This window comes from Convolutriloba macropyga, chromosome 11 (assembly GCF_964194025.1).
Source record: "Convolutriloba macropyga chromosome 11, txConMacr16.3, whole genome shotgun sequence".
In the NCBI taxonomy this organism is placed as follows: Eukaryota; Metazoa; Xenacoelomorpha; order Acoela; family Convolutidae; genus Convolutriloba; species Convolutriloba macropyga.
This window is the reverse complement of record NC_134478.1, coordinates 59,697,313-59,714,160: the sequence shown is the minus strand read 5'-3', so window position 1 is coordinate 59,714,160 and position 16,848 is coordinate 59,697,313. Positions and strand designations below refer to the sequence as shown.

The following is a 16,848-nucleotide window of genomic DNA, read 5'->3' as shown; positions in this document are numbered from 1 at the left end:
GTGCTAGGTTTTCGGGGGGTTGTGTCTGGATATTGCGTATATATATAAAATCACGTATCTTCTTGATTATATCTGTGGCCATGAACTTGGGTGCCCTGTAGTTGTCAAATTTAAGCAGAGCTTGTGGTGATAGGGTTCGGAACATTAATAGGTACATTTTGGTAATTATGTTGTTTTTCACGTTACTGAGCTTCTTTGATGATACTGAAATCTGTTCGATTGAATCAAGCCGTCGCTAACAAAAATTATTCATATTTCCAGCGACTGGGAAAGATTGACTCTGCGAATGATAGTACCTTGCCTGCTCTCAAGCAAAACTTAGCGTTAACCATTTCCTTGCCCGTATATTACAACGAAAAATTTGCGATTAGAAACGCTATTAGAAGCCATTATCCAGACTTTAGAAAAACATTTGAAGAACAAAACGATTCAAAAAATGATTTTTACGATAAAAAAAACCAACGTATCCAAACATTGTTTATGATTGGAAGTAAAAACCGATCGACGTGATTTATTTGAGCCTAAAATGGAAGACTGTAGACGATACGAGGTTTATATCGTTCAGTTTTAACTCTAAACAAATGGAACTTTTTTATATTGACGGTATAAATTGTTTTGATGGTATAAATTGTGTTAAATTTTCATATAAGTTACTCGTAGCTGTTGGTTTTTTCATGTGAAAAATAAACATTTTTTGTGTAGTTTTGATTCGTGGCTTCTGAAAGTGAGTCATTTCCTTTTCAAGTAAGTCAATTCAGAGTTAAAATATACTTGTTATCATTTGCATTTGCATGAAATTCGAGCTTGGCTGAATAGATAAAATTTCTCTTACCCATTAATTCCTTGGAATTGTCAACCTCCGAGAAAGTATCGAGTGAGTTTTCCGATCCTTCACTATACCAATCATCCAAATTTGAGACTGAGCCTTTAGAGCTGTTTCTTCGCTGTCCCAATGAACTTACTGAACTTTCATCAAATGCAGAATCTTTTTCGAAACTCGTGTCAACGCAATCCATAAAATTCTCCGGAAAAATGTAAACTAAAACATGAAATTCGGTCAATGGCAAAGAAACAAACCATTTCAGAACTGGACGACGATGAACAATTTAAAAGAAGAGACAAACATACCCAGTAGTTTCCCGGGCCGAGGTGTCAACGCTAAGAAACGCAAAATTATGTAAGATTGGCGTTGAATGCGTTGAATTTATGTACGATCTACGCTTGAGCGTAGAGCTTACATAAATTCAACGCTTTCAACGCCAATCTTACATAATTTTGCGTTGAATTTTGGCGTAGATCTTACATATTTAGCGTTGAATTTTAGCGTGGATCTTACATATTTAGCGTTGAATTTAGCGTAGATCTTACATTTTTAGCGTTGAATTTAGCGTAGATCTTACATATTTAGCGTTGAATTTTAGCGTGGATCTTACATATTTAGCGTTGAAATTTAGCGTGGATCTTACATTTTTAGCGTTGAATTTAGCGTAGATCTTACATATTTAGCGTTGAATTTTAGCGTGGATCTTACATATTTAGCGTTGAATTTAGCGTAGATCTTACATAAATTCAACGCATTCATCGCCAATCTTACATATTTTGAGTTGAAACTTGGCGTAGATCTTACATATTTAGCGTTGAATTTTAGCGTAGATCTTACATAAAATCAACGCATTCAACGCCAAACTTACCTATTTTCCGCTGAATTTTGGCGTAGATCTTACATATTTAGCGTTGAATTCAAGCGTAGATCTTACATATTTTGCGTTGAATTTAGCGTAGATCTTACATAAAATCAACGCATTCAACGCCAATCTTACATATTTAGCGTTGAATTTTAGGGTAGATAATACATATTTAGCGTTGAATTTAACGTAGATCCTACATAAATTCAACGCATTCAACGCCAATCTTACAAATTTTGCGTTGAATTGTGGCGTAGATCTTACATAATTAGCGTTGAATTTTTTGCATTCCATTTCAGACCACCTTACGATTTGAAAAGTTTTTTTTCAAAAAAATAATTTTTCTACTTTTCGACCCACTATACTGCAGAGGTGAAAAAAGTGAAGTCAGCAAAAGATCACTGTTTAGTGCTCTTTTAGAGTGCAAAATCCATTTCAGACCATTTTACGATTTCAAAACCTTTTCAAGTTTTTTTTAGAAAAATCATTTTTTTTTCACTGTTTTGAACCCTATACAAAGCTGAGAAACATTAAGTCAGAAAAAAAAACATTTTTTAGCGCCCTTTTATAGTGCAAAATCCATTTCAGACCATTTTACGATTTCAAATTTTTCAATTTTTTTTTTGAAAATTTAATTTTTTTTACTGTTTCGACCCCTATACTGCACAAGTGAGTAAAATGAAGTCAACAAAAAAATAACCTTTGAGTGCTGTCTTACGGTGCAAAAACAATTTCAGACCATTTTAGGAATTCAAATTCTTTTCAAAACTTAAAAAACAAATTAAATTTTTCCCAGTACGCCTCTCATGGTAAATGCGTTGAATACGTTGATATTATGTAAGATCTCGGCTAAATTCAACCGAAAACGTTTAAGATCTACGGTAAATTCAGCGCAAAATATGTAAGATCTACGTTTTATAAGGATTGCGGCTCTTAACCGCGAAACCAAGATAATGTGGCACAATGGTAGAAGAGGCGACAGGCAAGCAGGAGGTCAGGAGTTCGAGTCCCGTACGCAATTGGAGGTTAATAGTTCAAGTGAACGCTTTGATTTTATGTAAGATCAACGCTAAATTCAACGCAAAAATATGTAAGATCTACGCTAAAATCAACGCTATTTATGTAAGATCTACGCTAAATTCTACGCTAAATATGTAAGATCTACGCTAAATTCAACGCTAAATAGGTAAGATCCACGGCAACTAGCGTTGACAAGTTGATAAATTCACCGCCACTTCTTACATAATTTTGCGTTGAATTCGTTGAATTTTTGTCTTTAAATTCAACGCATTCACTGCGAAATTATGTAAGAAAATTGCGGTGAATTTTCCATCTTTTCAACAATAGTTTCCGCTGATATTACATAATTTTGGCCCAATTCCTCGACCCGGGTTACCGAATAATTCTATTTTCATAACACCATTGGGATTGGCAAAAAACAGAAAGTACTGAAGATCGATTTTTGCTTTAAAATAAGTTTAAGGTGGGATGTTTTGAAGTGCAAAATCTCTTTATTTCATTTCGTAGTTACGATTACTCCGGTTTCTTAATGAGAGGATACAAAGGCTATGGTCAATTCCAAAAAAATTAGAGATAATAGCTAAGACTTATAAGAAGAAAGTACAAAGAAAGCATTTAAAATTGGGCTTAGATGGGTTAATCTTGCTTCTATTCGGATTTCATTTTAGATAAAAATTCTCTTCATCTTAGATTGCTTCGCTCAGCAACTGTTGCTTAAAACGAAAATGACAAGATTGAGCAACGAATGAAACTAGCCTAAAGAAATCCAAAAAAATTATGCAATATGTAGAAAAAGCGGCAAAATGAGGTAAAGCGAACCAAATTTTTGTCCGATGAAGTGTAAAACGGCAGGACAAGTCATGAAACAATTAAAATCTTGAATCCGATAAAAAATCGAAAGAAAACTTGAAGGTCATTGCCAAACTGCTGCATGTGAAAAAAAAACAATCAACAAGGGATAGAGAAAGTTCTTGTTCAAACACCGTTTTTACTCTGCTTTAATGAAAAACTTTACAAAATCTAAAACTGCAAAACTAATCTGATTTTTTTTTCAAATAATCACGCAAAATGACCTAATATATATCGCTAAGAGATAGTGCGTAAATGCCGTTAGTAAAAGAAAAATATCATTCAGAAAACTTTTTAATTCACTTTTCCTAGGTGAACAAATGTAAAATAAAAATGAGCGTCAGAGAACAAAACAAAAGACATATTGGTACAGGTCCCGAATTACAATCTAAAAATATGGGTTTATTAATAATCTGAATACAAAAAAGTTCACATTAAAACCAAACTGAGACAGTGACCAAACCCATGACACTATATGTGCAAAAAAGCAAAAAAAAAAATTACGCTGAAGACAATTTGAAGATTTCTTTTTTCAAGATCTAATGTTTAAAGTATAACTAACCTTTAAGTTATGAAAAGACCTACTCTATTCAACCTTCAATTGAGTACAAATTGCAAAAATCTTGCGGGAATTAGTGACAAATAAAGCAAAAGCAAAAACAAATGAAATGACAAAATCAATTTGGCAAAAAATATTTTTGAAGTCAAGGCCTCAACAAAGTAAAAGTCAATAAAATGGCCAATAAGCTATGCAAAACGGACAAGGCCGCAAAAATTTCTTGAAAAATTTTTGTCAAAGTCCAATAGAGCATTAGCTTTGAACAGAAACAGTTGAACAAATTAACATGACACCAATTAGCACCTTATGATACCTGACCCTAATGAGATTAAATGATACAACACAAAGTAAGGCAAATAGAAGCAAAGCTCAAAAGTTCACCGGAGAATTTTGAGTAAAGGTAGTGTCAGAGTCATAACACAACAGGAATATTAAAAAAATGGGCAAAAAGCAGTTGTTCACTTATATTTTACGTCAAGTTATTGTGTCAAAAGTGATGTCATCAGCTGCCCTTTGATGAGTCTAAACAATCGCAAAAAAGCACATTTAAAACACATATTTATCATACTAAATTCACTCAAGAGAAAAAACTCTGGAAATAGAAGTCAAATTGACGCAAATGAAAAAAAAACTCATCGAAACCCGGAAATTTGCTCAAACACCACTTTTTCACTCCAATTTTAAGATAGTTTGAAAAAAATCTGTTCCTAACATTACTTGATCTTTTGCTCTATCTACACTTCTAGATAAAGTGAAATCACTACCATAATTTGACTTCTCACCTACCTAAAAAAGTCTAAAAATTGTGAACAGATCTGAAAAAAGACAACACACTAATACATTCCAAATACTTTGGATTGTAAAAAAACAACAGGAAATAACCACAGGAGAGAAAACTTCAATAAAAAACAATTTTTTCTTGGCCAAACAGCAAACAAATAGACCTATTACAGATTTTAAAAATATTTAAAAAATATGGCAAAAACTGGCAAAACAGTAAAAATCAAAGTCGAATTGACTCAAGTGACATTAAACTACAACATTTTTGTTCAAATGCCGTTTATTTTACTCTGCTTTAAAAACAGAATGAAAAACTTCACGCCGCACCAGCAATCTTTTTACGCTCCATTTCGCGTTTTAGTGTGACCAAAATCATCACTTTGATTTGATTCAAAAAACATGAAACTTGCTATACAGATCTTTAACAAAATCATCCCCAGCACAAATCAACCTCGTTGAATTGTCATAACATCAGGACCACTAGGACCACTACAATAAAACTACGCTCAGCTTACAGATTCGTTGATATAGAACCAAAATTAAAATCTGAATCAATTTAAAAGATTGATTAATCTAGTTTTATTTAGATCTAGTTTCAAATTGTTTTAATGCAAAACCATTTTTTTGGAGATATATTGAAGTGAAACATTTAGGAAATCCTCGAAAAACGAAATCAATGGATGAACTGGCAGTTTCAACCTTTCTGTTTACTGAGCTTTTAAAAATACTGAGCTGCATGCATCTTTCTTTCCTAATTCGGTATTTAAATTAGGCAACACCACGTTAGAGGACAGATGAGAGTAGTACGTATATATACAGGAAGACCAGGGTGAGAGATCCGTCGAAATTCCTTCAGCAGAGGGGTATCCCTGATCCCTCAGGGGAGATCTTTTATGTTAAGAAAGTGGTAATTGCGCTAGATTTATTTGTCTGGCGGCTTATTGTTGGTATATATTAATATATATATATATATATATATGTATATATATATATATATATATATATATATATATTTATATATATATATATATATATATATATATATATATATATATTTATATATATATATATATATATATATATATATAGCGAGCGCGAGAGAAGGGAGATTCTTCATGTTAAAAGAGTGGTATTTTCGCAACATGTGGCTCGGTGAACATACTTCATTGGAGACTCTAGTGGGGAGGTTATCCTAGGAGGTAAGGTTGGGAATAATTTTGCGAGAATAATATTTGGTGAAAAGGATGGCCAAAACGAAAGCCACCATTGATTGAAAAAATATTAATGAAAACTACCTGGAGATAAAAGAAAATTATTCGAAGTACGGTGAAAGGTTTCTGTATTTTCTAGCTGCTTTTCAATAGCTTGATCCTGTTACTGATTTGGAGGCATTATTGAAGCTGAGACCGTATGGCGGTCTAATTGGAATTGATAATAGGTCACTGGACAATTACTTCAAATTGTTCAAAAAACTTCGACTTCATGCAATACTCCACGACAACTCGGGTTTTATTGCAGAGTAGAGTCATCAAGGCCCTGGATACTCCTATGTGTTACCTTTTCCCATTACGAACAAGTATTTGAGTCATATCACGGGATTTTTTTTTTTTGTGAAGACGTTCAAAAACAATTTGATCACTTTGTTGGAATGCTGAAACAAGAAATAGTGATAGCAGATTTTCAAGGTTTTCGTTACAAGAAAACTGGTTCTATAATAAAAGAGTTATTGCTTTTTTGAAATACTTATTAGGACCCAGTTCTTTTTCTTCCGCCAGCGCCAGTTTCCTACAATTCACTTTCCCCTAGTGCCAGGAGATGGTTTGTCTTGGAACAGCGGTACTTATTCTTGTGGTTTCTATTACCATTTTTTTCGCCATTAAACTCCGAAAAATTTATGTCAAAGGGAAAAAGAAAGCAGAATCAATTCAAACTCTCTTACAGAAAGAGTTAATAGATTTGGAAACTCTTCTATGTCCGACAATTGAAGATATTGAGCCGCCGATTGATAATATTATTTGTGCTCTGCACTCTCTCTACCAAACAGAAATGCAAAAAACGAAACATTGTGCTGAACGGAAAGCAAAATTGTATTCCTATTTGATCTCCCTGCCATTCTTTGAGCCGTCGAGTGGAGAAGGCAGCTCCTTCAGTACTTCAAGTGAAGTTTGTTTATATGCAGTTACATAACGAAGGAGTATCAGTTGACATTGAGTTTTTTAAAAGAAAAGGAAATAGAATCTAGTTGACGGAATATTCTGCAAAAACAACAGATTCTCTGCAACATCAAGGAATTTGAGGCGCTGAAAAAACATCTACTTTATTTCTATCGAATGTACTATGTCGTTACAACAGAAATAGAGAAAACTGAAACTAACTCTTTACCTGCGCCCAAGCGGACAGCACCAGTTCAACTACCTCTAGACGATGACAATTTCCCTGATGAAAAAAATGTTGGTCAGTGGAGACAACGTAGAGTCTGTTGTCTGCTATAAAAAAGGTTAAGGCATGCAGGCAAACTATAAAGTGACTTAAAAACACGACAAAGTCTCTAGATATACTACCTATGAATCCTTTTGGATTGAAAGAGAAACTACCAAGAACCAATTCATACTAAAAAAACTGTGTGTTAATTCATTTTTGCAAACTACTTATTTTGAAAGGAGTGCAAAGGAAATCAGATAGACTCCGCTAATACCGCTAATGGAGGGAGTTTGAATGCTTTAATTTTCGAAGAGGAAAATGAGGAGAATCGTTCGTGGAATTTTTTTAATTTTCCAAATCTCGGCTACCACTTTCCGAAGCCGCTTATTTTACTTAATTTTACTTTTTTTCTGATTTTAGTGTCTTTAACCAAACTTGTGTTTTCCAAACTCAATTGTGAAGAATCAACATTCTGGTTTTCTTTGCTGTCGAGCACAGTTTGCTACGCTCTTTCAAATCCAAAGCTATAAACAAAAAAATTGAGAAAAACTTTTTATCCGAACTTTATCTCTATTTACTACTTCTATCAACACAAGCAGCTGAAGTACAGCACAATAGAGCGTAAAGTGAACATTTTCTACTAAGTTTTCTGGATTTGAATTCATTAATCAGCTGGAAAAATGTCTGCTTGTGTTTGACTATTCGTGTGAAAAACTTTTCATTGACAAAGAAATTCTAAAACATGAAACTGCCGGATAACATTAAAACATTAGTGTGATTTTAGTAAGCATAACTTATTTCAACAGACAAAATGGTGGCAAAAAATTGATCTCATCACAACCCACATCCTTTTGTTCAAATCACCTAGAGACATACAGCAGAAATTGCAGCAAAACACCTTTTGGAAAAGTTACCTATTGAATTAGATCCTAAAACATCAGACTTCTTGGGTTATTGATGAAATATTGTACAACCAGGTCCAACAATTTTTTATCCACCTTCCTCCAAAGCAGCTATCACTACTTTCACAGATGAAAGAGAAAACGATATGTACTTTCAAAAGTCGTTACCATGTTGTTACAACAGAAAATGAGAAAATTGAAACTAACTCTTCACCTACGCCAAAGTGGACAGCACCAGCTCAACTACCTCTAGACGATGACAAATTCTCTGATGAAAATAAAATTTTGGTCAGTGGAGAGAACGTAGAATGTGTTGTCTGCTATGAAAATGGTTACGGCATGCAGGCCAACTATAAAGTGACTTAAAAAAGACAAAAAAGACTCTAGATATTCTACCTATGAATCCTTTTGGATTAAAAGAGAGACAAACGAAAAGCAATTTAAACTATAAAACGGAGTGTTAAATCATTTTTGCAAAAACCTTATATCAAATCAGGGTTAAGGGAGACCAGATAGACTCCGCTAATGCCGCTTATAGAGTGGGTTTCATTGCTTTAGTTTTTGAAGAGCAACATTAAGGGAAGCGTTTGTGGAAGTTTTTAATTTTTGAATACTCGGCTACCACGTTCCGATGTCGTTTATTTTACTCAATTTTCAATAATACTTTTCTCTAATTTTGCGTGTTTAACCAATCTTGTGTTTTCCAAACTCGATTCTGAAGAATCAACATATTGGTAATCATTGCTTTCGAGCACAGTTGGGTACGCTCTTCCATATCCAAAGATATGCAAAAAAGAATTTCCACTAGCGATAGGTTTTTAATGGCTGTTTGAGGTCCGTCGTGTTTCGGAAAAACAGAATTTAGGTTTCAAATGTTATTGACAAAAATTTTCCATCCAAACTTCAGTTCTATTTACGACTAATATCAACACAAGAAGCCCAAGAGCAGCACAATAGAGCGTAAAGTGAACATTTTTTCCAATAAGTTTTCTAGATTTGAATTCATTAATCAGCTGGAAAAATGTCTGCTTGTGTTTGACAATTCGTGTGAAAAAATTTTCAGTGACAAAGAATTTCTAAAACATGAAACTGACGGATAACATTAAAACATTAGTGTGATTTTAGTAAGCATAACTTATTACAACAGACAAAATGGTGGCGAAATCTCATCACAACCCATATCCTTTTGTTCAAATCACCTAGAGACATACAGCAGAACTTGCAACAAAAACCCTTTGGATAATTACTCACTGATTTAGATCCAAAAACATCAGACACCTTGGGTTACTGTTACAATTTTGTACAACCAGGTAAAACAATTTTTATCCATCTTCCTCCAAAGCGGCTATCACTACTTTGACAGATTTCATAGAAAAAGTTATGTACTTTCAAATATCGTTACCATGTTGTTACAAAAGAAAATGAGAAAACTGAGACTAACTCTTCATCTACGCCAAAGTGGACAGCACCAGTTTAACTACATCTGGACGATGACAATTTCCCTGATGAAATTAAAACGTTGGTGAGCGAAGACAACTTAGAATCTATTGTGTACATGAACGCCAATTAGAAAGTGACTTAAAAAAAGACGACAAAGACTCTAGATATACTACTTCTGAATTCCTCTGGATTGAAAAAGAGACAAACGAAAAGCAATTTAAACTATAAAACGGAGTGTTAAATCATTTTTGCAAAAACCTTATCTCAAATGAGGATTAAAGGAGACCATATAGACTCCGCTAAAGCTGCTTATTTAGGGGGTTTGATTGCTTTAGTTTTTGAAACTGAAAATTAGAGAAGCGTTCGTGGAAGTTTTTTAAATTTCGAATTTTCGGCTACCATGTTCCGAAATTGTTTATTTCACTCAATATTTAATAAGACTTTTTTTGATTTTATTGTCTTTAACCAAACTTGTGTTTTCCACACTCGATTTTGAAGAATCAACCTTTTGGGTACGCTCCTCCAAATCCAAAGCTATGAACAAAATAAGTTCCACTAGCGATAGGTTTTTCATGGCTGTTTGAGGTCCGTCGTGTTGTGGTAAAGAAGAAATTATATTTCAAATGTTTTTGAGAAAAACTTCCTATCCGAACTTTAGTTCTATTTATTACTTCTATCAACACAAGCAGCCAAAGAGCAGCGCAATAGAGCGTAAGGTGAACGTTTCTTCCACTAAGTTTTCTGGGTTTGAATTCATTTCTCAGCTGGAAAACTGTCTGGTTGTGTTTGACAATTCGTGTGAAAAATTTTTCAGTGACAAAAAAATTCTAAAACTTGAAACTGCCGGATAACATTAAAACATTATTGTGATTTATGTTAAGCATAACTTATTTCAACAGACTAAATGGTGGCGAACAATTGATCTGAACACAACCCATATCATTTTGTTCAAATCACCTAGAGACATACCGCAACAAAAAACCCTTTGGACACTTACTCATTGATTTAGATCCAAAAACATCAGACTCCTTGGGTTATTGTTAAAATATTTCAACCAGGTACAACAATTTTTATCCACCTTTTTCCATAGAAAAAGGTGGATAAAAATCGCTACTTTGACAGTTTGAGAGAAAAAGTTATGTACTTTCAAATGTCGTTACCATGTTGTTGCAACAGAAAATGAGAAAACTGAAACTAACTCTTCATCTACGCCAAAGTGGACAGCACCAGTTTAACTACATCTGGACGATGACAATTTCTCTGATGAAATTAAAACTTTGGTCAGTGAAGACAACGTAGAATCTATTGTGTACAATGAAATTGGATACGGCGTGCACGCCAATTAGAAAGTGACTTAAAAAAGACGACAAAGACTCTAGATATACTACTTATGAATTCTTTTTGATTGAAAGAGAAACAAAAGAAAAGCAATTTAAACTATAAAAAGGAGTGTTAAATCATTTTTGCAAAAACCTTATTTCAAATGAGGATTAAGGGAGACCAGATAGACTCCGCTAATGCCGCTTATAGAGTGGGTTTGGATGCTTTAGTTTTTGAAGAGCAACATTAAGGGAAGCGTTCGTGGAAGTTTTTAATTTTTGAATACTCGGCTACCACGTTCCGAAGTCGTTTTTTTTACTCAATTTTTAATTATACTTTTTTCTAATTTTACCGTGTTTAACCAATCTTGTGTTTTCCAAACTTGATTCTGAAGAATCAACATATTGGTAATCATTGCTTTCGAGCACAGTTGGGTACGCTCTTCCATATCCAAAGATATGCACAAAATAATTTAATGGCTGTTTGAGGTCCGTCGTGTTTCGGAAAAACAGAATTTAGCTTTCAATTGTTATTGACAAAAATTTTCCATCCAAACGTCAGTTCTATTAACTACTACTATCAACACAAGAAGCCCAAGAGCAACACAATAGAGCGTAAAGTGAACATTTTTTCCACTAAGTTTTCTGGATTCGAATTCAATTCTCAGCTGGAAAACTGTGTGCTTGTGTTTGACTATTCGTGTGAAAAAAAAATTCAATGACAAAGAGTTTTTAAAACTTGCAAAGTCGGACGCCATAAAAGCATTAGTGTGATTTATGTTAAGCATAACTTCAACAGAGTAAATGGTCGCGAACAAATGATCTGAACACAAATCAACTCATTTTGTTCAAATCACCTAGAGACATACAGCAGATCACCTATGTTGAAAACAGTTGAACAATGCAATTGTTTTGAAGAAAAGCTGTGAGCTTGCAAAAAAAAAACTTTCGACACTTACTCAATGACGTAGATCCAAAAACATCAGACTCTTTGAGTTATTGTTAAGATATTGTACACCCAAAACCGACTATTTTTTATCCACCTTATTCCAAAAAGTTGATCACTACTTTGACAGATGAGAGAGGAAGATTTATGTTCGCTAAAGCAAATGCTCGAGCTGCCCGAGAACAATTTCAGAAAAATGCTCAAACAAGCACCAAATAAGTTTATAAACTTTCTTTATGAGTGTTTGCTCAATGTGACCAATGGCAATGTTTCAGTGAACAAGCAGTTACCTAAAATCAGGAAAACTCTTTTCAACAATCATTGTCGAAAGAAACAAGTTTGAAGAAAAGCAAAATGTTTACGCTAAAAAACCAGAACTCATTCGGGCTTTGGGATTGCCGTTCTAAATTTACTCAAAGGTCAATAAATGCATGCAGAAGAGTTTATATATCCCCAAAAGAGTGTTCATTTCAAGAAACCCAACCAAGGAAGAATTTATTGGATAATCCAATGCATCAGCGAAAAGCAACCCAGTTACCACTCCTAAAAGAACTAGTCCAAATTTGGAACGAAACAATGAGGAAAAAGAATAACAGTCCGACAGTAACTCTGATAGGTTGATCAAGAGAAGAAAGAGTAGCTGCGATGCAACAAGTGATGTACACAATGTAAACCGAATCAATTTTTAGTGACGACAGTGTATAGTGATGACAGCCAATAACGAAAAAAGGAGGAATCATCAAGTGACTCAATAATGTTAGAACTGAAACTAGTGTATGAAAACAAAACCAAAAGAGCTGCAGTTATTCTAATTAAAACTTTCAATTCAAATAGTGTTTCTTTTAGTGAAGAGAGTAGCATTCTTCACATTTGCGTTGAGTCTCAAGGAGTAGAGGTAACAAACTTTTTGTGCAATTTTCAACAACTGAAAAAAAAATTGACTGGTCACAAATAATTCCATAATCTTGAGTGAACTTGATATATCAGCCGACTTGGTTTATAATACTCACGCAAAAACGGTCGTAGACCAGTTGTACAGTGAAAAGAAAAAAGAAACTGTGTCAAGAAGAAAACAAGAAAAGAGCAAGAAGGACGACAATCTGAACCAATGGAAAAACGGAAAGCCAAGAGTCGATGAAAGTGAAGAGAATACAGCGGAAGAGGCGCGTAGAAAAGACTGGAATTTCTATTGACAATGATCGGAAAGGAGCTTGCCGCGGAAAGAGCTTGCCGCGGAAAGAGCGGCAAGCTCTATTTGAACTGTTCTGCGTCATTTGGAAGCGCAAGGAGATTGCCAAATTTGAGTAAATTATCAATGAAGAAAGTTAAAACTTTTCTGGAAACAAAACTATCTTTCACCAAATACCGCTCACGTAACCTAGTGTTTCCAAGGCTTACAATTGTTGTTAGCGACATAGATGAGAACTGGTCCTTAGATCTAACTTATATTGAAATACTTGCAATAAAACAACCATGGTGTAAAATATCTTCTGGTGGCTGTTGACTGTCTGTCAAGGTGTCTCATGGTTCAGCCACTGAAAACGGAATATTCCACAGAGACAGGCCTTCAAAATGATGACCAGTCATAAATCACCTGAAAAAATTCGGGTTCCCGATGATATCGAGTTCCTAGGTGCTTTCAAAGCCTATGCGCTGAACGCGGAAATCATTTATACAGTACGTTCAGTGAGAAAAAGTCTCTGCTTTTGCGGAACGAAATAAATGCTCTTTGATAAATATAATCTATAGACACTTAGAAGGAAAGTGGATTTATTGATATCTAGAAAAAGTGGATGCGTTTGTTAAAACAATCAGTTCTAGAGTAAATCGAACGATAAAGCTTGCTCCGAACAAAGTTACAAAGAAAGACGTTCCAAGGCTTGTGTCCTTGACAGCAAATACAGCAGTTTCTCAAAATCCCAAATTGTTACTGGTGATTTTGTGCGTATAGTCAAAAATAAAAAAGAGATGTTCGGGAAGGCCTACAAACAGTTGTTTACTGAAAAGGTTTTTGAAATTGTATCTATCCCAATATTGCATCCTCCCACGTATTCTATTATTGATGCGGACAAAAGTTATCCTCGATAAAGTTATCCAGGATAAATTCTATCAACCCGAATTTCAACTAAGACGAGAGTCTCCTCTAAAAAATGGGAAGTAAACGATTCGAAGACGAGTTTACGCTACATGTTAATTCTATCGTTTCGATGGAGATCTTTGATCAAAACACCCCAGCTTCGTTCAGAAACTTGTCAATGATGAAATCCAGCCATCTGGCGACTGGAGGGTACCACTTGCCGAAATTATTTTTCCGACAAAAAAAACGGCAATGGAGATTTGATAACATATAATCTTAAGGGTTACGAGGACTCACACAGAAATTCATTTGATGCCAATGTCATTTCCCGACCTTTTCCTATGTTCTGCTTACTATCAAGCGAACAGTTGGAACACCCGATTAATTTTTTTCGTTTCGCGAAATCAAGTGTATTGGAAAATACGGAAAACTTTTAGGTAAAAATGAGGGAATCACTTTTCTAGTGCAGAAACAGACAGTTTTGTGGGTTTTAATGGAATTCTGGATAGACATGGTGTACATATTGGGTACAAAATGAATACAGTTACATCAAATAAACTAATGAAGAGCGATGGGACAAAAGCCTGTTATGGAGAATTCCTCGCTGATCTGTGCGCTCAAAAGCACCCAATACTCATTTACACAACAATTTTTCAGTATCTGTTTGTTGGTTACGCTATGGCGTCGTTATTACGTGTAATTGATTCAAAACAAGCTCTGAAAAGCGGTAGCGTCTGTGAACTTGAACCAACACATAGAAATGTTTTTCTTTAATATTGGACTATAAAAAACTACTTTTAAAAATGATTCAATCATATTCCATAGAGTTACGTACTGAAACAGTTCAATTGGTCCCCTTTTTAGGGACTGGTAAAGTAATATTGACGTTGCATTTCAGAAAATGTGGTGAGTAAAACAATGGAATCGTACCACACCAATCAAGCATCTTCGTTGCTTTATTTTTTGGACATTATGAACAAAAGAAAGCAGCATTGGAGCTTCAGCAATTGGCATAGGTCGAACTGCCTTACCGATTCCACGAAAAGTCATTCTTCACACAGCAAAACGAGTCGGAAAAGAAGTTTTCTTACAAAGTGTACCCGAGTTAGTGAATGTTGTCAGGAAAAAAAATCTGCAAAGTAGGGGCTGAAAAACTCTATTTCAGGTACAATCAAAAAGCAAACAGGAGGCTCCATAGCACTGCGAATGAGACAGCAAAACCGAATAAATCGAAGACAGTCTGAACGTTCTTGTTCAAGATCTAGAAAAAGTTCTAATATGAGAAAGACCTTCATTTCGAAATATAAACAGCAAAAAAGAAATCGGTCGGATTTATTTGCTAGAGTTAAAGATGATCGTTAATATGTTACCATAGTATGCAACACATAGTTCCCTAGAGTTACTTGAAAAACCAGAGCTTCTTGTAACTTCTGATGGTAGTTTTTTTTCAAAAGTACGGCCGGTTTAAAACCCTAAAGGACCCATGCTTGAAATTGAGGTTGCTGGAGACAGAAAAAATATTATTGACCTACAAAAAGGTTCCTGGAAATCAAAAGCAAGAAATTTCAAGCTTCTGAAGCCGATTTGAAATTAGAAGCTGGAGCTGCAACAGACGTAAGCAAAACAGACGTCCCTTACTTCTGCATTAATGTTTTACATTCGTTTTTTCTGACTGCATAGTATCTGCCAATGGATTAAAAATTTTAAATGCAAATGGAAATTATGCTCACGAAAATTTCATTGTAACTGATAATTTCATTACACAGACGCAAGAGCTACTTGGTTGTCTTGCCAAGGTTATTTGTACGAAGACAATCCTGGAGCAATAGCAAAAGTTGACGTTTATAGACGAAAACCAGCCGAACGTACTTTTTATGGAAATGTGGCAGTAAATTTTTTTAAATGCGATCGACATCTTTTGAGTGGAGTCACTCTTCGGATTTTGTTTCGACGATCAACAGATTTCTTGTTATAATTTCCGGCGATGCTCGGACAAGGTTGAAATTATTGAAACTAATTTGTATGTGAGAAATGACGCTGAACGATGACGTGGTCTCTGCAATTGAAAAAAAAATTACTATCAAGGCCAGCGTCCTATCCTTACTTGGAAAATATAACTAAAACATTTTTTGCTTCCACTGGTTTGCAAAGTTTGAAACAGGAGGATGTATTTAGAAGGGAATCTATTCGACGCCTTGCATTTTGTCTCAACACAAATGGGGCTTTCTTAGGAAGCAATCAACCGAATCCTTTTCACTTTGGTAAATTTTCACTTTGTCTGGAGCAGATTTGTATTTATCAAAATAGACTCCCCGTTGCTGACAGCCTCCACCCCCCCCCCCAAAAAAAAATAGACGTCAAATGATTGTACTTCAACACAATGTCAGGTTTAGCCTAAATCGACAAATTCTGACTGAAGATCCTAACCATTTTGTTATGGTGTTTGATCTCACTTGCACTCAGCAGGCGTCGCATGGTTTCATTCACCCTGAACTCGCCAGTTGTTTGAATTCAATTGAACTCAAGTCTTCGGCTGCCTTGCCAAGTAATATAAAAATTTTCATTTCTGATGAAAAACCGAGCACTATTTTCATCGATTCGGCTCGGAAGGTTGTGAAAAATCATGTTTTGACAATTTGACGGATGAAGACGAAATAAGAGCCTGATTCAAGCGTGTAAACTGCTCAAGTACAAACTTTATGGTGTCTTTGCAGTTGATAATTATCACTTGAAATTTTTATAATATAGATTCGTTATTGTGAATAAATCAAGCTCTGACTCTATTGGAACACATTAGAAGCCTTTCTGTAGGAATAAAAGCAATTACATTTTTGCTGATCCGCCTGGGCT

At 34.8% G+C, this 16,848-nt stretch overlaps 1 protein-coding gene across 14 annotated transcripts in view; it reads right to left on the bottom strand.

Moving 5' to 3' along the window:
- Positions 1 to 573: 573 nt before the first annotated feature.
- LOC142349588 (uncharacterized) overlaps positions 574 to 16,848 on the bottom strand; it is a 65,614-nt gene continuing 49,339 nt past the window's right edge. For 12 of the 14 annotated variants that reach the window (XM_075401249.1, XM_075401250.1, XM_075401253.1 and 9 more), the window contains exon 7: positions 575 to 1,039. In XM_075401249.1, coding sequence (XP_075257364.1) covers positions 750 to 1,039 — 290 coding nt within the window. In that variant the 3' untranslated portion in view covers positions 575 to 749. Of the gene's footprint in view, positions 1,040 to 16,848 lie in introns of all 14 variants that reach the window. The other 2 variants (XM_075401263.1, XM_075401264.1) reach the window with 1 other exon arrangement.